The 22,689-nt window shown below is 35.4% G+C and overlaps 4 protein-coding genes across 7 annotated transcripts; 2 read left to right on the top strand and 2 right to left on the bottom strand.

Moving 5' to 3' along the window:
* The first annotated feature begins 3,624 nt into the window (after positions 1–3,624).
* On the top strand, positions 3,625–7,323 carry psme1 (proteasome activator subunit 1). The gene is made up of 11 exons (XM_052596563.1): positions 3,625–3,876; positions 4,052–4,084; positions 4,292–4,354; positions 4,455–4,556; positions 4,669–4,717; positions 4,955–5,052; positions 5,639–5,707; positions 6,536–6,603; positions 6,731–6,785; positions 6,890–6,976; positions 7,072–7,323. Exons 1-11 carry the CDS (start codon positions 3,838–3,840, stop codon positions 7,156–7,158), a joined length of 750 nt encoding a protein of 249 aa, XP_052452523.1. The 5' UTR covers positions 3,625–3,837; the 3' UTR covers positions 7,159–7,323.
* Positions 7,324–7,462: 139 nt separating this feature from the next.
* On the bottom strand, positions 7,463–10,642 carry LOC128013509 (fat storage-inducing transmembrane protein 1). Its single transcript, XM_052596562.1, has 2 exons — positions 9,629–10,642; positions 7,463–8,780 (listed from the first exon to the last, which is right to left on the bottom strand). Exons 1-2 carry the CDS (start codon positions 9,859–9,861, stop codon positions 8,099–8,101), a joined length of 915 nt encoding a protein of 304 aa, XP_052452522.1. The 5' UTR covers positions 9,862–10,642; the 3' UTR covers positions 7,463–8,098.
* Positions 10,643–10,943: 301 nt separating this feature from the next.
* Positions 10,944–22,074, bottom strand: dcaf11 (ddb1 and cul4 associated factor 11). Its single transcript, XM_052596200.1, has 16 exons — positions 21,979–22,074; positions 20,076–20,127; positions 18,760–18,946; positions 18,488–18,615; positions 18,245–18,363; positions 17,981–18,045; positions 17,744–17,844; positions 16,955–17,101; positions 16,809–16,863; positions 16,045–16,113; positions 15,774–15,831; positions 15,144–15,329; positions 13,473–13,626; positions 13,211–13,363; positions 13,008–13,114; positions 10,944–12,327 (listed from the first exon to the last, which is right to left on the bottom strand). Exons 3-16 carry the CDS (start codon positions 18,933–18,935, stop codon positions 12,220–12,222), a joined length of 1,626 nt encoding a protein of 541 aa, XP_052452160.1. The 5' UTR covers positions 18,936–18,946; positions 20,076–20,127; positions 21,979–22,074; the 3' UTR covers positions 10,944–12,219.
* LOC128013305 (elongin-C) lies at positions 20,319–22,683 on the top strand. 4 transcript variants are annotated; one of them, XM_052596203.1, is made up of 5 exons: positions 20,321–20,399; positions 20,946–20,978; positions 21,816–21,850; positions 21,959–22,102; positions 22,255–22,683. In XM_052596203.1, exons 3-5 carry the CDS (start codon positions 21,847–21,849, stop codon positions 22,443–22,445), a joined length of 339 nt encoding a protein of 112 aa, XP_052452163.1. In that variant the 5' UTR covers positions 20,321–20,399; positions 20,946–20,978; positions 21,816–21,846; the 3' UTR covers positions 22,446–22,683. The 4 variants fall into 4 exon arrangements, with proteins under 4 accessions (XP_052452164.1, XP_052452163.1, XP_052452161.1 ...); XM_052596204.1 differs by lacking the exon at positions 20,946–20,978 and having other exon boundaries at positions 20,319–20,399; XM_052596201.1 differs by lacking the exons at positions 20,321–20,399; positions 20,946–20,978 and adding an exon at positions 21,037–21,361 and having other exon boundaries at positions 21,956–22,102.
* The last annotated feature ends 6 nt before the right edge of the window (positions 22,684–22,689 follow it).

The following is a 22,689-nucleotide window of genomic DNA, read 5'->3' as shown; positions in this document are numbered from 1 at the left end:
ATTATAACCACACGAACTTAAAGAGTCATCACAACCCAATCAAAAATAACTTATGCAGATTGAATATGTTCCATAAAGAAACGGTTCATCCAAAAATGAAAATTTATGAAAATCTGCTTACCTTATACTTATAAAAAGTGAATAAAAACATTGCATTAATCCACAAGTGAAAACAGTCCAAAATAGTTCTAAACAAATATGTTGGTGTATTTTAATGTGGGAATACAATAGGGGATGGTCTTTTTTTTCACAGGGGTAAGCATTGTTATGGATTATGGACTCATATTTTGACCAAAAGCAATTATTTAAAGTTAAATTGAATGCCTTAACGGTGAATTTGTTTCTCAAAAACATGCAGATATTCACTTTACAAGATGTTGTTTGATGGACTGGAGTCTACTGTAATGTTTTTATCAGCTGTTTGGACTCTCATTCTGACGGCACCCATACACTGAAGAGGGACCATTGATGAGCAAGTTATTTAATGCTAAATTTCTCCATATCTGTTCTGATGAAGAAACAAACTCATCTACATCTTAGATGGCCTGAGGGGGAATAAATATTCAGCAAATTATATTTTTAGGTGAACTATTCTTTTAATTCAGTTTGACAAGACCAAGGAGACATGTTCAGTCCTCTGATATGCAAACAAGCCATGTAAACAGTGGTATTCTGTCTCATCAGTGAATATCTATGATAGAATGAGCGGAAAGTCAAGTAATAAACAGCGTTTCAATGATAAGATTTAGTGGTCTGCACATAATTGCAGTGTACTCTGGTATTTGTATTATGGAAAACAGCATGCAGTGTTCTCTTTCTCTTTCCCTGGGTGTCTTTTGTTGATACCATTAAAAGCAAACTTTAGGAATAAATTAGGCAGTCTCTTGGTTGGTTATAAATACAGTGGGGCTCATGTCTTCTAGGCCTTTGAACGACTGATGTAACTGATCAGAACGTGATACATGTGGTAAGCCTTTGCTTTGGCAGCATGTGAATGTGTTCATATGAGGACATCTGGAGAGCAAGATCAATAAAGATATTTAAGGGGTGGACTAAAAATTGGTTAACAATATGGCAAAATAAGTTTTTGAAACGGTGAATTAAAATAAATGTTCCAAATGTTGTTAAAACTTTCTTTAAAAAAATGTATTACATATATTTAATAATGTTGCAAACAAATAAGCAACACGTAGGCCACAGGTTTAATTCCCAAGTAACACACAAACTTGAATATATAAGAAGATACAAGATATGCAAAAGAGATACAAGAAACATTGTAAAGGACAATGACGCCATCAGTTTTGGGTAAATCCAAAAATCGCATGGTGCCAAATCAGGGCTGTGGGCAGAGGGGCTGAGTCACCGGGGATTTGATGTTTCACCAAAAGAAACATCTTGGGCATACTGCATCTCAGAATCAGAAAGAGCTTTACTGCCAAGTAAGGAATTTGTCTTGGTGACAGAAGCTTTCACAGTACAGACATAATGACAGTGAAAATATAGATTAAAAAATACAGAGTAGATATGCAAATGCAAGGCAATGTAAATAAGAGGTATGGAGTGCTAAATAAATAAGTATAAATAGTGTCATTTATCGTACAATATTATTGCCTAGTGGGGGAAAGAAACTTTTCTTGTGCCTAGCTGTTGGTGCTCAATGCTCTGTAGCGCCAACCAGACTGCAACAGTTCAAAGAGGAAATGGCCTGCGTGTAAGAGGTCCAGAGTGATTTTGCCAGCCCTTTTATTCACTCTGGTTGAGTACAGTTCTGGAGAGTGGCGATGGGTTTTCCCTTGATTCTTCCAGCAGTCTGAGGTCTTCTGAGGTCAGTTTTGGTAGCTGAGCTGAATCAGACTGTTATAGAAGAGCAGAGGACGGATTCAATGACTTCAGAGTCGAACTGTATTAGCAGCTTCTTTGGCAGGTTGAACTTCCTCAGCGTGGGCGAAGGAAGTATGCCTCTGCTGGGCCGTTTTTACAGTCAATGTGATTGTCCCACTTCAGCTCCTGAACCTGAATGACTCCACTGTTGCTTAGTGCTGTTAATGATGGTTAGTGAAGAAGGGTTTCTCTTGAAATCCACTAACATCTCCACTGATCTCCAACAATAGGTTGTTGTGACCGCACAACAAGAAGCTGGTGATCTGCTGACGGATGGAGAAGGGCACAGAGAGCTGGATTCATTTGTAGAGGAGGAGGTTAGGGATGATGGTGTTCAAGGCCGTGCTGAAGTCCACAAACAGGATCCTCACATACTGTAAGTTCCTGGTTTGTCCAGATGCTGCAGGATGTGGTGCAGACTCATGTTTATTGCATCATCTAAAGACCTGTTTGCTCAGTAAGCAAACTGCTGGGGGTCCTGCAGGGGTCCAGTGATGTCCTTCAGGTTGGCCAACACCAAACTTTGGAACCTTAACTGAAGTGGTACTACTAAAAAAAACTGTACCCAGTGGAAAAACCCCAAAAGTTTACTGTACCGACTCCCGTGCCGTACCGTGCAGTGGAAAAGCGCCATTAACACATTATTTTAAGGCAATAGGTCTGTAGTCATTATTTCCTGTGATTTGGGGTTTCTTTGGGATGGGGATGACGGTTGAGTCTTTGAAGCAGGAAGGGACTTCACACAGTAATATTAAAGATCTGTGTGAAGATACGGGCCAGCTGGTGAACACAGGATTTCAGACAGGCTGGTGAAACAATGTCTGTGCTTGGTGTTTTCTGTCATTTCACATTTTGCACACTGCATGTCTGGATACTTACTGGACAGTCCCCAAATATTACTTTCATTATAAATATGGAGAAAAAAAAAACATATAGCCTGGTTTCTCCCAATGTTTTTTCCATTTCTGTCACTGATGGAGTTTTGGTTTCTTGCCACTGTCAACTTTGGCTTGCTTGGTTGGGGACACGTAATATTTGGCAATATTGTTGACTTGTAAACAGTCAACTTTTCAGTTCAAGTCAGCTCATTGTTTGTTTAGTGATATCATCATCTTGATATATATATCAGGTCAAATAAATAACTGCAATACATCCCAAATACATTTATTTGTTTCATTACATTTTATTTCACTGGACTTAAAAAAATTTTTTGTTAAATGTATTAGCAATATTTTGAACCACTTTTATACACTTTAAAATACATAAAAGTGTAAACAGTATTTTTTGTAACATTTATATATTTCTATTTTAATATCTATCTATCTATCTATCTATCTATCTATCTATCTATCTATCTATCTATCTATCTATCTATCTATCTATCTATCTGTCTATCTGTCTATCTGTCTATCTATATACATATAAATATGTTTTATATATTTTAGAATATATGAATAATTGTACATACAGTATTACGTTAAATGCACCGTAAAATTAATTACATTAAATTTTGTATAATTTGGTAATTCCTCATTTGCACAATTGCACAATCCCGTTTTTACCCAAAATATAACAATGTGTTCTGACCACTGGTAACATATTTATTCCTTTATTTTCTCTTTAAAAAGTTTAAAAGTTAGTTAAAAAAATGTAAGGCTTTTATTCTAGAGTGCAAAACAAGTCCTGTTTCCGTGACTCGATGACAGTTTTTTTGTTGTCGCCCTCCTCCGGTCACATCAAGAATGATTTAATCAACGCTTAATTCACTTTCATTTTCATTCTTTGTGCTGACTAACTGTGGCTTCTCGTTGTTTCTTCGATAACAACTGGATCCCATCTTCTCTTTTCAATCAAAATCCCACGGTGTCCAGTGGGATAAGACAATAAACGCTCGTTTTCCTGCGAACATCTTTAATAAAGTTTTCCGAGACGAAACGAAACGATAATTCTGCAACGATGACTTCCCTAGACATGAGCCCTGCGTCCAAGAAACAGGTAGAGCGCCTATTATAGGCCCGAAACTTGATTTAAACTGATTTAAGACTGTATATTTTGCAGCAATTCAGCATTTTGAGTCTAACATGCTTATAAATATAAGCGTATATGTATATTGAACCTGTGTTTGTGTGGCAAGTTTAACAAACACTTCCTGTGTAACGTTACTCTGCAGGTGGATGGATTCTCCCAAAAAATCACCAAGGAGGTAATTATACGTTGATTCAGTCACACTCTTTCATTACTTTTAAAAATGTACCACAGATATTGTACTTTATTCCAAAAACACTACAACTAGTTACTACAATAAAACAGTGGGTTCTGCGCCATTAGAATTATAAAAGGAAATACAGATTCATCCAGCAGCTGTAATGAAAGTTTGTCACATTGTCAAATATTTGATTGTTTTAATCAGGCCGAACTGTTGATCTCAAACTTCTTCCCGGAGAAGATTGCTGAGATGGACAAGATCTTACAGGTATTACAAAATAGCCGGTGCATTCATCCGCATTCACACTTGTTGAGGATATTTTGTGCTGTGGTTAAGAAATATTGAATTGTTCTGGTGTGTTATTTAGGGTTCCTGTAGTCTGAAGGATCTGTCGATCATCAGGGCGCCCCTGGACATCCCGATCCCAGACCCTGCCAAAGAGGAGCTCAAGAGGAAGAAGAAAGAGGAGGTAATCATAACACATCATTTATTATTAATAAAGCATAACTGCCTTAGATTTTCTGATCACACCTTCAATCCAGTCTGGGGGTTTGGTTTAAGTAACTGATTTGTTCACACAGAAAGAGGCCAAAGAGGGAAAGAAGGATGGAGATAAAGAAGAGGACGAAGGTAAGGGTTTAATAAGCAATTTGGAAAATGAAACTGAAGATGTTACTTGCTCACTTCGCTTTTCCCTAGACCTGAAATCCCCCAAATGTGAAATGAGCAGGTGTAATACCCCAGTGTGAACACAGGGGGGCTCTGAGTCACTCTTAATGTCCCAGAAATGATCCAGAACCTGAAGTAGATTTTGAGAACGGATTGTATGTCTTCCTTAAACTATTGATGTTGATTGTGATCTGACAGGTCCCCCCTGTGGCCCCATCGCCTGCAATGAGACGGTAGAGAAACTCCTCAAACAGATCAAGCCTGAGATTCAGACTCTGAAGGAGTGTCTTAACACGGTGAGGCAGTCTTGTCATATATTATATTTGTCATTTATAATTATGCAGATCTCAAAAGTTTAATGTTTTGACATTGTAGTTGATCAACTGGTTCTACAATTTATAATAAAAGAGTCCCCCTTAATATTAGGTGGCCTTAACTACTATGTACTTACGTTAAAAAATAAGTAAAATGAACTTATTGTGTTCATATTGTATTGCAAAACAGCTCTGCTGCTATTGAGGTGGGATACAGGTAACTTTAGGGACAGGTTTGGTGGTATGGGTAGGTCTAATGGATGGGTCAACAGGGTATTTACATAAATTAATTGCAGATGTATTTACAGGCAGGTATTTTTAACAACATAAGTACAATGTAAAAACATGTATGCACATAATAAGTGCATTGTATTAAATTATTCATTTAAATGTAATTGTATAGTAGTTAAGGCCACCTAATATAAAGTGAGACCAATAAATGTTTAATTTATAGTGCATTTTATACTGCACATAGATATTTTATCCTGTATGCTGGCTCTACATTTAATCAAGCATTTTGGTGCATATTTGTGCATTGTGTAATATTTGTGTGCTATAACCTGTGCAGGTGTCAATGTGGATACAGCTACAGATTCCCAGAATTGAAGACGGGAACAACTTTGGAGTGGCTGTACAGGTCAGTAAAGCTATCTTGGGACAGAATGAAATAACATTTGTCAAGTGATTTATTCTTATGTTTAGGTTTAGATTAGAATTTGTACAAATTTATGCATTACACATGTGGTTTCAAAAAGTCAGTCCCGGTTAGGGATACTACAAAATATCAATAAAAATATAGAACCTTCTGAAATAGTTAATTGATTAACTTAACCAATAATTAACATGTAGTTTATCTCAATTACACAAAATAATTTAATTCTAAATTTGTCTGGATGACAGTTTTGGCAAAATATAAATCACATGCATAGCTTTTACTTTAATAACATGAATTATTAATTATTAATTATTACATTACCACTCCAAAGTTTTTTTTTCCAACAAGGGCTAACTACTTTAACCAAGGGTCAACAAATACATGTAATGTTACAAAATGTGTATTATCTTTTTATTTATTTGATAAAATATTATTTTTCTATTATTTAGAAAATATTCATTTAAAAAAAAAAGAGAGAAAAATGGATATTAGAATGATTTCTGAAGGATCAGTAACACTATAAGCTTTGGATTACAGGAATAAATTACATTTTAAACACTGTAAAATATACTGTAATAATATTTTACAATGTTACTATTTTTACTGTATTTTGATCAAATAAATGCAGTCTTGGTGAGCATAAGACTTCTTTAAAAAACATAAAAACAAACAAAAAAAAAAAACACTGAACCCAAATTCTTGAATGTTGTTATATATATATATATATATATATATATATATATATATATATATATATATATATTAGTTTAATAGCAGTACACATTTGTGTGAATTTTCTGTTTATAAAAGGAAAAAGTTTTTGAACTGCTTACCAACACCCGGACCAAGATCGAGGGATTCCAGACACAGATTTCCAAGTAAGTGATCGGACGGCATTACAAACACAATGTCAAACACCTTTATTATAAATACAAGTTATTTTATATATTATTTAATCATCAATTTTAGACATGGATCAGCAGTGATGTGTTTCTGTTTCTTCAGGTACTACAGTGAGAGAGGAGATGCTGTAGCCAAGGCTTCCAAACAGCCGCATGTGGTCAGTTTCTGTCATGTTAGATTTAGCTGAATTAAACCAGTTGACGTGATTCTTGAATTTCTTTGAGCTTCTGATAATTTGATTGTTTCGTTGTTTGGGAACAGGGAGATTTCAGACAGCTGGTCCATGAACTGGATCAGCACCAGTACTGCGAGTTACGCATCATAGTCCTGGAGATTCGCAACACTTATGTAAGTTCATTCTCAACGTACTCTAAACAAACTATCATGTGTTTGTGTGTCCAGTGAGACGGCTGAGACTGATTTCATCTGTTCCTTCACTCTAGGCTGTGCTGTATGATGTCATCATCAAGAACTGCGACAAGATTAAGAAGCCCAGAGGAGACTTATCTTCAAAAGCACTTATCTACTGAGGACCGCAACTTACTAGACACACAAACACACATTTACTGAAAAGTAAAAACATGTCATATTGAGTTTCACATCCACAGTCACAGTGCATTGCCTTGAGCTTCAATTACATCAACAGAATATACTGTAGTACAGTTTTTACTCAATAAAGACTTTATCTAAATGTGGTACCTCTCAGGTTTTGATTCAAAATGTCATAGAACTTTAGTTTTGTTATGCTTTTTATTATTAAAGTCGGACAAAATAGGAAAATAACTATTACATTTTTAATGTATGCCATCGTTTAAAATTATCAGTAAGATTTTAGATCAGAAATTAATACTTTTATTCAGCAAGGATGCACAAAAAATCATCAAAAGTAAGACATTTATAAAGATTTCTGTTTTAAGTAAATGCTGTTTTTTCTTATAAACTTTCAGTTCAACAAATAATACTGAAAAAGAAATTCATGTTAATGTAATTTATAGTCCTTTTTAACAAAAGTTTGTAGGGTTTATTTTACGTTAAATATAATGTTAATTTACTTTGCAATTTAAAAGTTTAGAAGCTGTACTTTGTTTTACATGAATACATTTATGTGGCAAAGATGCACATCACTGATCAATGGAGGCAGGAAAGAAATTTATAATGTTACAAAAACTTGTAGTAATTGAGTAATGACTGCTGAAAATTCAGCTTTACCACCGGGAATAAATTATACTTTAAAATATATTAAAATAGGAAAAAGTTATTTTAAATTGCAATAATATTTAACAACATAACTGTTATAGAGTATATTAATAAAATAACCATAGCCTTAGTGAGCAGAAGAGACTTAAAAAAAAAAAAAGACATTTCGGTCGAACCTGAAATTGTGTATCTAATTAAAAGGTATGTATATTTTTTGTCTCTGACACCTCTTTACATATTCTTTACATATTCTATTTCTCGTTTCTTTAACATTCATGTCCCATTGGATGCAGTATTACGTGTGCTATCTGAAATCAAAGCTTTTGTTCTTCCAACACAGCACCAGCCAGGCTTTAAAACACACCAGCCCTTATAATAAAGACCCTTCCATCCCAGATACCCAAGAGCCCCTCCAACCAGCTGGGAAGGGAACAGCGGGAAGTGTGCTAGCAAGCAGACGATCAGGAAGATCCAGAGACTCATCAACAACACACACAACAAGAAGAGTATCCTCAGTGGCGTCCCTACAGGCTTTCCTAGAGCCACGCAGGGCCTAAAAACCCCTGTTTCTTCAGCAAGAATCAAGCAACATAAACTCAGAATGAGGATGTCATCAGACACCTCACATCCCTGCCACTGTAGGCCGGCCTTAAGGCAGGCTGCTTTACCCTGTTTCTCTCTCAGTAGTAATAAGGGGCCTGTATCGGAGTCCAGGAGCTCCCTGGGGTTCCTGTGGACGTCTGTGGGGCTTTGAAGTGGCTCAAAACAACTTCCAGAGGCGTCCACTAGGAAGGAGAGGAGACGGCGGCACAGTGTCCAGAGCGTCCCGGCCGCAGCGAGTCGAGAGAGGTGACGGACGGAGTGAATGAACGAGTTACTGATGCAGTATGAGAGAAGAAAGATGAAAGAGCCACATAAGATACAGGTCCAGCCCCAGCAGGAATGCAGGAAGAGCCTATGAGACCACAACAACCACAATCAATAAAACAAAAGCTCATAAAACAAACGAGAGAAGGGAAATACAAAATAGAAAAATAACTTAAATACATGTATTATAACCCCATACTGTGCATCAATAACAGCAATACACATATAAATACACACTAAAAGCCCTGATATACTTCAAATGCAACCTAAGAACGAACTGATATGACGTCATTTTGAACAAAATCAGGCTGAAACGAAGTTCGTTTCAAAAGAATGCATATATACATGCATAAATATATATATTTATATCAAAGACTTTTTACAAAAAAATTATACAGGGAATGTCTGGCAAAATGACTGATTTTTTGCTTAAATGCATGATCATAAAAATATCTTAATAGTTAAGAATTAAAAAAAAAAATGTTAAGACTGATCTACTGGAACAGTTTTTTTTACAGAAATTATCAAAGTTTCTTCAAAGTTTAACATTTCAAGTTGTATAAAAGAATGTTATGTAATGTGTTATGAACAAACAACGAATAAACAACAAATAAAATATAACATTTACATTTACCGAAATAAACACTATAAAACATGATTGTTTAACTTAATAAAATTTTATTTTAAGGTGTAACTAATTATATTTAAAATAATATGTATTTATTAAATAACTATTATAGTGTTAGTATATATATATATATATATATATATATATATATATATATATATATATATATATATATATATATATATATAAAACAAACACCCACACACAGTATACATAAAACAGCTTCACATAGAAATAAATAAAAATAATAATAATAAAAACCTTGAATTAATAAGGTGATTCATGAGTTATCTAGAATAAGATCTTGCCTGTACAGGTAGTGATTCTTGTTGCCAAATATGCTGTACTTGGAGACCCAGAGACTCAGAACAGGTCCAAACATCACCAGCACAGAGAGGAGGAAGTGAAAATGGCGCCTGAACAAGAAATGAGCCAGCAGTCCAGCTGTGAGATCAGTGAAGCACACCAGAACCCAGAGCAGAAGCTGGTGGACAGAGTTCTGGATCCTATAAAAGATCTCCTTTAGTCTACAAAGATCCATCTTGGTTTTCAGTGCATGTTCAACAGATGGACTAACCGAGGGAAGGAGAGAAATGAGACTTTTCTAGCATCTGTCAGCAGGGTTATTAACTTCCCTTTAGTTTTCTCAGCTGAGATCAACCTGCTGGTTTATGTCACACTTCTCATCATTTACCCGCTCACTCACAGTCCTGACAACATTTAGCTCCCTAACAGCTCCAAACATTCCCATCTAATCAGCTTGCTCTCTCAGTGTGTGCGCGCGTGTGTGATATAAAGCAGTACAGCAACATTCCCTGTGCAGTTTCAACCATATTTAGCATCTGTACCTGTGGTAAGGATTAAAATAAACTTTGGCTTTGGGAAAAAGGTCACACACACTCAAAACAAACAAACACACAAACAAGAACAAATATAAAACGTATTACTAATCTAGTACATGCATTGTTTCTTCTAAACCTTTTTGGTCCCACTTTACTTTAAGGTTCAATTCTCACTATTAAAAAACCATTTACTATGACATTTGCTTCAAAAAACTCCTAATTTGCTGTTTATTAATAGTTGGTAAGGAAGTATAAGTGCTAATAAAAAGTCAATATGTTAATAATAGGCATGTTAATAAGCAACTAGTTAATATTGAAAATCGTTCCCTATACTAAAGAGTAACCACCTTTTTGTTATTGTAAGATCTGCTATAAACTATGAACTAATATAAACAGATGACTGGTAGCTGTAATAAATATGCCCGTTAAGGTGTTTTCTCACTATTTAAAGTGAAAGTGACGTGACATTCAGCCAAGTATGGTGACCCATACTCAGAATTTGTGCTCTGCATTTAACCCATCCAAAGTGCACACACACAGAACAGTGAACACACACTGTGAGCACACATCCGGAGCAGTGGGCAGCCATTTATGCTGCGGCGCCCAGGAAACAGTTGGGGGTTCGATGCCTTGCTCAAGGGCACCTAAGTCGTGGTATTGCACTCCCCCCACCCACAATTCCGTCCGGCCGAGACTAGAACTCACAACCCTTCGATTGGGAGTCCAACTCTCTAACCATATATATATATATATATATACACACACACACACACACATGAAATAGGCTGTTTTCTATTTTAATATATTTTACAAGTAATTTATTCTTGTGATGGCAAAGCTGGATTTTAAACAGTTTATTGTTGCATGGTCCCTCAGAAATCATTCTAATATACTGATTGGGAGAAACATTACCATCATAAGACAAATGTAAAAAACCTTTAAATCATTATAAATTTCTTCACTGTCACTTCTGATCAATGTTAATGCATCATTGCTGAACAGAGGAATTCATTTCTTACAAAAAAAAAAAAAAAAATTATTACTGAGCCCCAGTTGTTTTTCTTCACAGGAAAGAAAAGAGCATGGGCTCCTCATTAGCTTCACCTTCTGTCAGTACAATATAGCAAATATACAGCACTAAATATACAGACGCTGTCACGGTCAATGTGAGAACCTACATTCTGACATTGAAAATAATTGTAAAATGCATGTAGCACATGGAAAATTGTCTTGCAATTCAAACTAACTGTATTTCTTGTAGCTGGCTGAAATATCGGAGATGTGATTTATAGTCCAAACAAAAAACGTTGTGTGCATAAATTTAATTCTTGTAAAACAATTTTGTGTGTTCCAATCATTCTGAATGCACTTAAATCATACACAAATCAAACCTCTGTGCTCACACGCACATAAAGAAACTCACTCCCGTACCCGTAAACCCACAGCTATGTCTCCACACACACACTTTTAACACACATTCAGAGTGGACAAAGAAAATGTTTTTTTTGTTTTGTTTTTTTTTTATATTGAACTACAAAATCAAATCCTTTTACATTAATAGCAATAAAATATCTTACAATATTTAGAATTATTCCCAGAATCCGTTGCACTTTTAGAAATGTCCATTAGGTGTAAAATATCGTGCTAGATTTCATTATGCAAGTATTGCTTTGTTTCGGGTAAAGCAACACAGTTACCATACAGGGATTTTTCAAGCGAAGCAGTTGTGTTTGTGTCTTTCTGAAATCATGTGTTGTTTATATTGGTGAAATTCACTCAAGTCTTTCACTTAAGCATCAATGGTCATCTTGGAGCTGAGAGAGAGGCGTAAAACAGAAATCACAGCACGCCCCGTGTCCATTAACTAAATGATCCTTTAAACATATTTGAATCATCTTGTGTGCCATTAATGTGAAATCAAACAGACACCTGAAGAGCCTGCCTAACACTACATCAATATGATTTTACAAAATCTATTCTCTTTTCTGATTAGTTTTTTTCTTCATTCCTCGTTCATTCCATTCCTGCAGTGATGGCACCATCTCCCTCTGATGTCATCAATAGAGTTTGGTTTTCATGTCCACCATATCCACGTTCATCCTTTCTCGATCTGTGTCCAGAGGGAGGTTCTGCGTGTGTTCCCACAGACGGATGGCACCATCCCACTGAGCAAACGTAACGAGAAGGAAAAAAGACTCACAGTCTTATAAAGGTATAGTGTTACATAGTATAGATTTCTTTGTCTTAGTCCTGTCAAAGGTCCTCAAAAGTCTCTTTAAAAACCTGAAACTTGGCTGAAATTACTATAATTAATTCCAAAGTATATTTATGTTTTTCTATTAAAAAACAAAAATACTTTGTATTATGGAAAAGGGTTTGTGTAAGTGCATTTCTTAAGTAACCACAATTGCAAATATTATTGTTGAGATACATGTGGATTTATAAATCCTTCATTGCAGATTTAGTTAGAGCAAACTGCACAAACATCCATGTAAAGGAACACAATTGTTTTCAGATGATCAGTGCCGTTTTCTAAGACCAGATAGTAAACGGTTGCCAGGTTTGAGTACAAATACAAACAGAGTGGGGAAATGTATCCTAAGAGAAACCTCTTGACATCTGGCAACCGCAAGCACAAAAACTTCTGGAGGTCTACTTTTTCAATATAGAGAGTTTTAAATGTCGCGTTGTTTAAATATTGTATTTTATTTAATAATAAAAGTTATAGTCACAGTGTTTAATGATTTTGTGTCACCTCGCCTAGTCTTAGTCATGGAAAAGAAGGTTGTCAACAATACTTTTCATCATTGTTTTCATTAACAAAATGAACACTAGAATTACTTACCGAGCTGCTGACCATGTTGTTGTGGTAGGGGTGCCAGCTGACGTCCCTCACACACGCGTCATGATTGGACAATTTGGACACAATGGATCCCGTCAGCACATCATAGACTACAAAATAGATGGGAGGTAAAATATTACAGATTTGGATAACAATAAAAAGTGACTTTAAAAACGGTTTCACACTTGCTATTATTCTCCACTTACTGACGATTTTGCCTGTTGAACAGCCTGAGTAAATGAACTTCTGTCCAGTGCTGTATTCAGGGGAAAAGCGGCAGCGAATGAGCGTGTGCAGAACCCCATGACCCCTGTAGGTCATCACAGAGGTGTCGCCAGTCAGCTTATGCCTCTTTAGTGCTGCAGGCCAACAGAATTAGTCAAAACAGGTGCTTTGTGTTCATGTATAAAATCAATGTTGACAATAAACAAGCAGGTCTGGTAAAGTTACTCAAGCAGTGTAACGCACCTCTCTGGGGAACCTGCTGCCAGCGGTAATCCCAGTTCTGTTGTGCGACAACGAGCCGTGAAGCCGACACCCCCTCTTGGGGTGAAAACTTCCTCACGTCCCACAGCTTAATGGTCTGATCTTTGGAGTTGCTGATCAAATACCGAGCGTCACCCTTCAGAACAACATATATATGCTGCTTTTAAACTGCTTGAAGGGAAGCAACTTAACTGATAGCAATGATGAGTTCAGTAATTGTACAAATCAAGGTGGAAAACTTTTGTGCAGATGCTCATTTTAACAGGTGTTTTTTCAACATGGTGATTATATAACTGTAATAATCGATACACTGCTTTGACGATAACTTCTGGTAATCAATGCTGCTGAGATGAAGGTCTTTTGGAAGAGAGTTTGTCTTGCTTTCTTGGGTGTATACTTATGGAGGGCTAATGGGGTGCTTACACCAAACGCGACTTGCGAGTAGTTGGACGCTTAAACATTTTGAGTTTACTCGATTCATTCCCGCATTAAACTCACTTCACAAGAGACGTAAATTTGTGTCATGGGAGGGGCTTCTGCCAGTTGAGTTCACACAGCATTGTGATTTCAACCACCATTTATTCAGATAATTTTCAAAATATCACTGTTATCGTGTCATGAAATTACGTTTTAAAAGTATTTCATGTGAGAATGTAGTTGTTTTAAACTCAAATATGTGAGTTATTTATGAAGACAGCGCCTATTTAAAAATTTGTTTTGCCATCCATAAGTATGAAGATGTATCGTACAGCTCCGGGTAACCACATACAGCAACGATGATTTTGTCCTCCATTGTTTTTTCGAATTTTCATCATGTCACTACAAGAGCAAGTTCCTGACTGGTTAACGCAGTGCAAATTTTCTCCAAAGTTCAGATTTTTTTAACTCGAGCAATTCAAACAAATCACACGTTACGTGCGTCAAACTGCCAAAACAGTCAATTCGCTGCGAATTTTTTTTTTTTTTCGAAAATCGAGGCGCAGGATGACTATCGCGTCTTTGTATTGACTTAACATGTTAATCACTCACGCTTAACGCTTCACTCACGTCTGGTGTGAAGAGTACCACTTAAAAACAAAAATGTAAATAATTACTTTTCAAATAATATGTCATTACAAATAATGTTGTATAATTTATAATAGCAATAAAGAATGCTACTGAAAAGTTGTAATACTTAACCATAAATTGCTTTAAAAGTCTTTATTTATGTAAGTACAATTTGAAAAGTGAATCATCAACTTATATACTTTTGACTGTTTTCAACATTTATGATAAGAAATGTGTCTCGAACAGCAAATCAGCATATTAGAATAATTTCTGTAAAAATGACTGAAAATATTTTAAAAATTACATTACATTTATATTTATAATTACATTTTACAATATTAACATTTAAAATAGCTATTTTAAATAGTAATAATATTTCTCAAAGTTAAAACTTTTACTGTATCGTTTAATAAATAAAAGCATCCTTCTTAAACTTATTACACATTTTTTTTTAATAAAATTATTCCTACCCCAAACTTTTGAAAGGAAGTATATATTGTACTATGCTCACAATGATCTGGTTTGTAATCACATATTATTATGTAAAAGGTTTAAGTGTGTTGTAACTGTACTTTAAGACACAGTGTCTTGACAATGATCCCATACCTTGCTGTGTATGAAGGTGATTCCATCTCTGTGTCCAGCCAGATGACCCACAGGCTGTGGTCTGTCTTCTCTGAGGGTACGTCTGTCCCATACCTTACATAGCGCGTCATCACTGCCTGAGAACAGCAGCTGTGAAGAACTGTCTGCAAACGCTACAGTATTCACGTCATCGTCGTGAGCGTCGATCTGAAAGATGATGAGATAAACAATCAAATTCACATGAGTCATGCTACAGAGGGCAACGCCTGCATAATGTTCTCAGTACATCTATCTTGCATATCAATGACCACATTCAATCCAGAAGGTTAGACCTTTGATGCACTAAAACTGAGGAGCTGTAAAGATTACTCAAGGCTTAAAGTCACAGGAGGCCTGAGAAGTATAACAGGTTGACAGTAGTTAACAGATACTGATCCAATAAAAGGTAGCATGCTGATGATACAACATGTACTGTATGTAGAAGCATTGCAGCAGATGAAAATTGAACGAACATCTCTGGGTTACTGGTAAAGGGATACTGTGACTTTTTATTTTCCACTAGCATCTAAATAACTATTAAGGAATTTGGTCCTGGATTAAGAGTGCAAACGTATGCCCTTCTATTATTTTACAAATGTGTGTGACTCATACCTTTAGAGTTCTCTTGTTTTGTTCACGATCAAACACATACAGGCAGCCATCGTTTGCTCTATTTGATAGAGACAAAAAGCATCTCAGCAAGAATAAAAGAACACTTTTAGTTTTTATGTGTGGTACTTGAAATATAATAAAAACCCAATAGTGGAAATCAAAAAAGCAAAACAAATTTTAACATGTAAAAAAAAAAAAAAAAAACTAATAATGAGTTATTAAAGGATCTCTTTCTGGGGTTAGTTTTCTTAGACAATAGTACATTACTAACCCGCCTAAAATTTCTTTTCCATCTGTGGATGCAGCCAGTGAGAAAACACAGAACCTCCTTTCATCAGGACTGGAAGAAGAACAGACACCTGTCAGCATCAGCATCAGCAACCTTTAACACTAACAACTACAGACATTTCTATGGCGATTACGTTCAATATACTTCACAGGCTACACTAAAACATCATTAACTATCAATCTGTAAACATCTAAACATCTATTTCAATTCACACAGCTCTACCTTCCTTGGGGAAGAACAGAGCCAGACCAAACCTCTAAAACATAACATTACAGTTTATTATCACAGGATGGTCACTAAATGTTATGCAATGCAGAGAACTCGTCAACATGGTCATGCAAATTTAATGGAAGAGGCAGAAAGACACGCTGGCAAAGTCAAATATTGGCATTATTAGCATATCTGAAGGTGTTATGGCACTTTAATTATAATTTCAATAAGAGGGTTCCTCTTCTTACATATTATGAGAATAAACATATGATTTTATATACATAATAAACTAGTTAACTAATTAGTAAATAATTAAGAATTGTTCCTAAAATATCAAAAAGCAACCACGATGGTTATTACTTTGAAAACCATCAGATTCCACTTTGCCATCATGTTCAGTTTGGGTTAGCTCATAGTCACGAGATGGCTGTAGTGATGAATGATTATGGAAATCTGTTTGTCATCCACATGAAGAGGAAGCGTACAGGTGATTACCTGAGTTTTAATGCTAAAATGTACTATGAGGAAACACTAACTTGAGGTCCAGAGCGGTGTGTGTTTCATTGTCCCCATCTACACTGCACACATGGACTAAAGAGAGGGAGCACAGGCAGATATGCATTACTGGAATAAATGAGAGTAGTGCCAACAAAGCAGTTTAAGTGACCTGGCCCTGTCTTACTGTAGTCAGACCAACTGGAGTACAGCACACAACGTGCATCAGGGGTGAAACACACATCCAGAATGCTCCAACCCACGTCTCTGGCCTTGATGGTCTTCTTTAGAGTAAAACGGCCCCTGCTAGTGTCATATAATCTGATATTCTGATCTATAAAAACAAAGACAGAAAAAAGGAGAGTCTAAGATACTGTTTTCTCTACACAGTTCAATGATTTTAGCATGTTTGCTTTTGAAATAAGTCTTTTATTTTTAATTTGAACAAAATACAGTAAGAATGTGAATTATAATTACTATTTAAAATGACAGGTTTCTATTTTTATATTTTTAAAATGTAATTTATTTTTATGAAGGCAAAGCTTATTGCTCAGCAGTCATTACTCCAGACATCAGTGTCATTCACAATGATCATTCACAAATCATTCTAATAAGTTAATTTGGTGGACAAGACATTTTTATTTTTTTATCAATGTTGAAACCAGTTGTTACATAATATTTTTGTAACAACCACAAGCATGTTTTTCATTTGAACTAGAAAAACTTTGTAACTTTATAAATGTCTTTAGTGTCAATTTAGGAGCATTGTTTGCATTTCTTAAATTTCTTAAAATAAAAATAAACCTTACTGACCTCAAACTTACGAACAATAGTTTATGTGCTTTAATTAAAGATTGAAATAATTACAACGTTGGTCTATTGTAAAATTTTGTTATTTGAACATATCTGAAACATGCCTGACATTTGAAAAATAGAAAATAAATACTAATGAGAAAGTCCTGAATTACTGTTTCACCTTGGCATGCAGACAGGAACATGTTTCCCTCATCACTGTAGACTCCACAAAAGACTTTCTGCTGATAGGTGTCCTTGTATACCACATGATTAGGCAGGAAACTATAAGGAAATGTATATGATTTATTATTCATTTGCAAAGACTATTTCAATTGCAAATCTAATGACATATGTGCCTTTGTATCTGCATCAAAAATGTATTATTGTTGTTATAGCATAACATTTATGTTGCACATACTGTGAACGGATTCGGCTGCACTCTCCATGAGAGAAACTGGACCCATGACACCGTCCCTGTTCCCGCTACAGAAAGAAATACACAGTAACAGAACATTACAGAAAGTTGCATATTTGTGAACTCTACTCTATTTGGCTGTATCAAGATTTCCTGATTTCTTAATTATAAATAAGAAGAGCTGCTAACTAAAACAGCTGAGCTGCTCATTCAGACTCATTGTATTGTTACTATACATGCCCTGAACATTAACATATACATCCATACCTCCGCTAGCATATGTGTGAAACTGTGTCTGCCCTTTAGGCCTGAGGAAGCAGTGGCAAGCAGGATCTGAGTGCGGATCTCACTGCCGTCTATTTCCTGTGTGTCTGGTTGGGCATCCGCTGAATGAGACAAAATAAGGCATAGTAAATGACAACAGAATTATTTTTAATTCAATGGTATATTTATGGCACCATTGCTCAATTTATAGACTGAAAATGATGCCATACAGTCCATAATTGTCACCTGGAGGGTCATATCGATGTCCTAGCCGCCCGTCCCAGGCCCCATCGCTGTCCTCATCTGAGTCTGAATATGACTGCACGAGCTGTAGGCCCGTCGCTCCACTTCCATGGACCAGGCGGACCTGGCCCCTATAACAGAAAAAAAGGGAAGAACTCTTTTTAATACCCATACGACAAAAGAGGAAGTGGTTCCAAAACATGTAAAACGCAGCCCAGACAAAGGCATCGCCAAATAAATGTTTTGTAGGTTATGCATATACTATAACTATTTACCTTCGCAGTAGGTACGCCAGAACTTGTGCCAAATCAACGTCCTCTTCAGATCCTGACTGCCTCTCGGCCGGTGTGTGACCCGTCGGATTGGAATTCTGGTTGGGTTCTGGTTCTGACTGGTCTGGGTTGTTGCCAGAGCCCCGACCGGACATCCCAGAACTGGACTGAGAGCCCATAGACTGATTGTCTGCCAAATAATTTATTCAGAAGTCAGCAATACAAGCAATCACATTCATGTCATTATGAAAAAGCAAGATAATGCTAATGTTTCGTTAAAGACATTGAACACCATCTTTCGGCAATTAGGTCAAAAATATGAAACACTCAAATAATATACCTGTGATATTCACTGCTGGTTATATATGATCTATTTATGCATTTAGCAGACGTTTTATCCAAAGCGACTTACATTGCATTCAGGCTAACAATTTTCTACAATCATGTGTTCCCTGGGATTCGAACATCCAACCTTGCACCAGTTGAGCTACAGTTTTCAGTTTCAGTTTCAGTTATTTTGTTTTGACATTTCTTCTTCTTATGATCAATATTGAAAATGGTTGCCTAATACTGCCTAATATTTTGTGGAAACAAAAACATTTCTTTTTAGGATACTTTGGAGACTAGAAAGTATAAAAAAGCAGAATTGATTTGAAATAGAAATCTTTTGTAACATTATGAATGTCTTTATGGCCAATTGAATGCATTGCTGAATAGAAACATGAATTATAGATAATTTGATTAAGATTAGATTAGATTAAATTGTTTGAGAAATACTAAGCAGAGAAAAGTATTGTTATTACTTTAAAAAGTGAATCTAGGTTGAAATTAAAGATATTTGACACCAGTTTTAGTAATACTGTAAATAATAGCACATACTCCCAAACAATAATAAATACACTTCTCTGATCATAAATCTGTGATGGACATGTCAGAATGCATAATATTAAATGTGTATAACGCTGATGTAGTTCATTAATCGTGTGACATCTCATCACAATTTGCTTGATTTGAGAAAGTATTACATTAAAATGGTGATTTAAATCAATGCTGACATACACCTGAAAAAAGGCTGTGATGTAACGTTAACTGACAGGCGAGCGTGCTAAAAAACAGGTTAGTTTTGAAAAGAGCAAATGTCATGGATCGAACATTTCTTATAATGGTTTCATATATATATACAAACTAAGAGTTGTAAAAAGCAAAATTCACAAAAGCCTAATCATTAGGTTAAATATACAGCCAAAACAACCCTTTGTTTATAAGTTAGCGCATACGCTAGCAGGCTGTAAGCGACCTAGAAAAAAAGAGACACCTACCAGTTAAATGGTGACAGTGCTTTGACAGCTCTTGGGCTCCGTTGGTCTCTTCCTGCAGAACTCGGCAAATAACAACAAAACAGTGTTATTAAAAATAAAGCTTGTAAAGGTGGGAGGTCAGTATGCTAAGCGCTTCTATCTCCCTGGACAGGTTTCAGGACTCTCCAGGTTCGTGACGCGCCATGTTGTTTACGGTTTCGAGACCACTCGTCTTCCTGTGGTCACGTGACACATAGACGCTCCCCCACGGAGCAAAAACAAATCAAATAGAAACAGAGCATTTAAGTTATAGAACAAAGGACGATGAAGCCGTCTATATTGAAGGTATTTATTTTCTGGCCACCATGACGCTGTGACGTCATTGCAGTTGATTGTGACTTGTGCAATTATATTTTGTACAAAGTTGATTATAGTTGTTGTTGATATTATTATTATTATTAGTATTAGTAACGTTATTAGTATTAGTATTAGTATTAGTATTCATTTATTGCAAAAAAGTAAGTAAATTCAAGGTTGCACCGCAATCCACGTATGAAAAATCTTACTAAACCCTATACTCAGTGTAAAAATAAATACATTTTTAATAATTAATAATTAAATGATTTTAAATAAATACATTGTAAATTAAACTATTCATACTTCTTCGCCTATTCTACACTTAAGAATTTATTTATAGCAACAAACTGTAAACGTGATGCAAATGAGACCTTCATCTTGCAGAGTAGTCAAAAAAAAAAAAAAAAAAATGTAAGAGTTTGAAAGAGTGGTCGAAATTCTTTAATCAAGTAATAGTGTGATAGGAGAAACCATACCTTTTTATATAGTTACATTTATAAAAATCATATACGTTTCTCATTGTGTTTCTATCAGGGACCATCTGCTGAACAGTTTCGGCTACTAGATGTACGTATATGTAAATATCGGTTTTATTTGGATATTATTGTTGCTTTTATGGAAAGGTTTATTTGTATTTAATACTATGTATTTTCAATTGTCTTAGACGAGTTATAGAGTTCCCCAACAGACATGCATACATATTACATACTAATTAAATCACCTATCAGTGTGTGTTGGGACTTTTCTAAGCTCTTCGACCTTGGTGTGTAATCTAAAAATGAAATCATTTATTAAGCTAAGTGTTGGCTGGATGTTAGAGTCACAGATATATACATATCTATGTCTAGAGCGGGGACTTTTAATTATGAGCCACATTTTTTAACCGGAAGTACTCAGTTGTATCACTGTCCGTGTTGCTCAAGAAACTTGTTTTGTTGTTTTAAATCGCGGTAAGTGTGACAATTGTACATTTACTGTCCACAATATATATTTGGTTATATGATTAATAGATATACTTAGATAAGATAATTCGATTTATCGATTTCACAACTAACGGTATGCGTTTGAAATCTGTCATTTAACATTTAATCGTGACAGTGTGCTTTTATGAGACGGTTTACATAAATATGAGAACATGTATGTAAAAACCAAGTACAGCAAAAGATAATAAAAAAAATAAAAAAAACGAGACTTAAATAAATCTGTTTAATGCTTGCATTGCAGCTGTCATCATTTTTTCAGTTTTGTGTTTTTTTCCCCCTCTAAGCTTTCTTACTAATATATATATATATATATATATATATATATATATATATATATATATATATATATATATATATATATATACATATATACACTTTTCTGTGCAGTACACTATCACAAGCCTGATGTTTTGTTCTTTAGTTTGCAGGAGTGATACAGCACCTGTGAAACAATGGGTTTGTACTGGACTTTTAAATATTTGGAAATAGGAAATTGTAATTTCCCTTTTCCATTGCATGTTCCCTTTTTCCCCTTAAGTGTCCAAATAACATTTTAACCAGCAGATGTTGAAGACAGGACTTACGGTGGTTGTGAAGGGCCGGATGCCATGTATGTAAAGTTGATCTCTTCAGATGGCCATGAGTTTATTGTGAAGAGAGAGCACGCTTTAACCTCTGGCACCATCAAGGCTATGCTGAGTGGACCTGGTGAGGGTGAAACATGGTCAAAGTCTAGCTGTTATGAAACGGCATTTGTTTATTGTTGGATTCTTCCATCAATCATTTGTTTTTAAAAAGGTTTTAGCAATATCTGAGCAGAAAGAGGTAGCGCTAACTAACATTGACATATTTTCTTTTAGGTCAATTCGCTGAAAATGAAACCAATGAGGTGAACTTCCGGGAGATCCCGTCTCATGTTCTCTCCAAAGTGAGCATGTATTTTACCTATAAAGTGCGCTACACTAACAGCTCGACAGAAATCCCAGAATTCCCCATTGCTCCTGAGATTGCCTTGGAATTGCTCATGGCTGCGAACTTTCTTGACTGTTAGATATGAATGGAGAATGTGTTATACTGTGACCGACTTGCCATCTGTTTGCCATCACATATCTTCATATGATTAATGAGAGTGTATTTATGAATGTTTAGCATTTTTTTGATCTTTTTTTTTTTTTTTTTTTCGTATGTTGTAATTTGAAATGGCTAGATAATGTGTTTTAAATGTCTTGGAATCAATTTGTATTTGAAAAAAATATGGATGAACCAAATATATAATTGTCACACTTCTATGTCTT

The sequence above is a fragment of the Carassius gibelio genome, chromosome B24 (genome assembly GCF_023724105.1).
Source record: "Carassius gibelio isolate Cgi1373 ecotype wild population from Czech Republic chromosome B24, carGib1.2-hapl.c, whole genome shotgun sequence".
Lineage (NCBI taxonomy): Eukaryota > Metazoa > Chordata > Actinopteri > Cypriniformes > Cyprinidae > Carassius > Carassius gibelio.
This window is presented reverse-complemented; position numbering and strand designations above follow the sequence as displayed.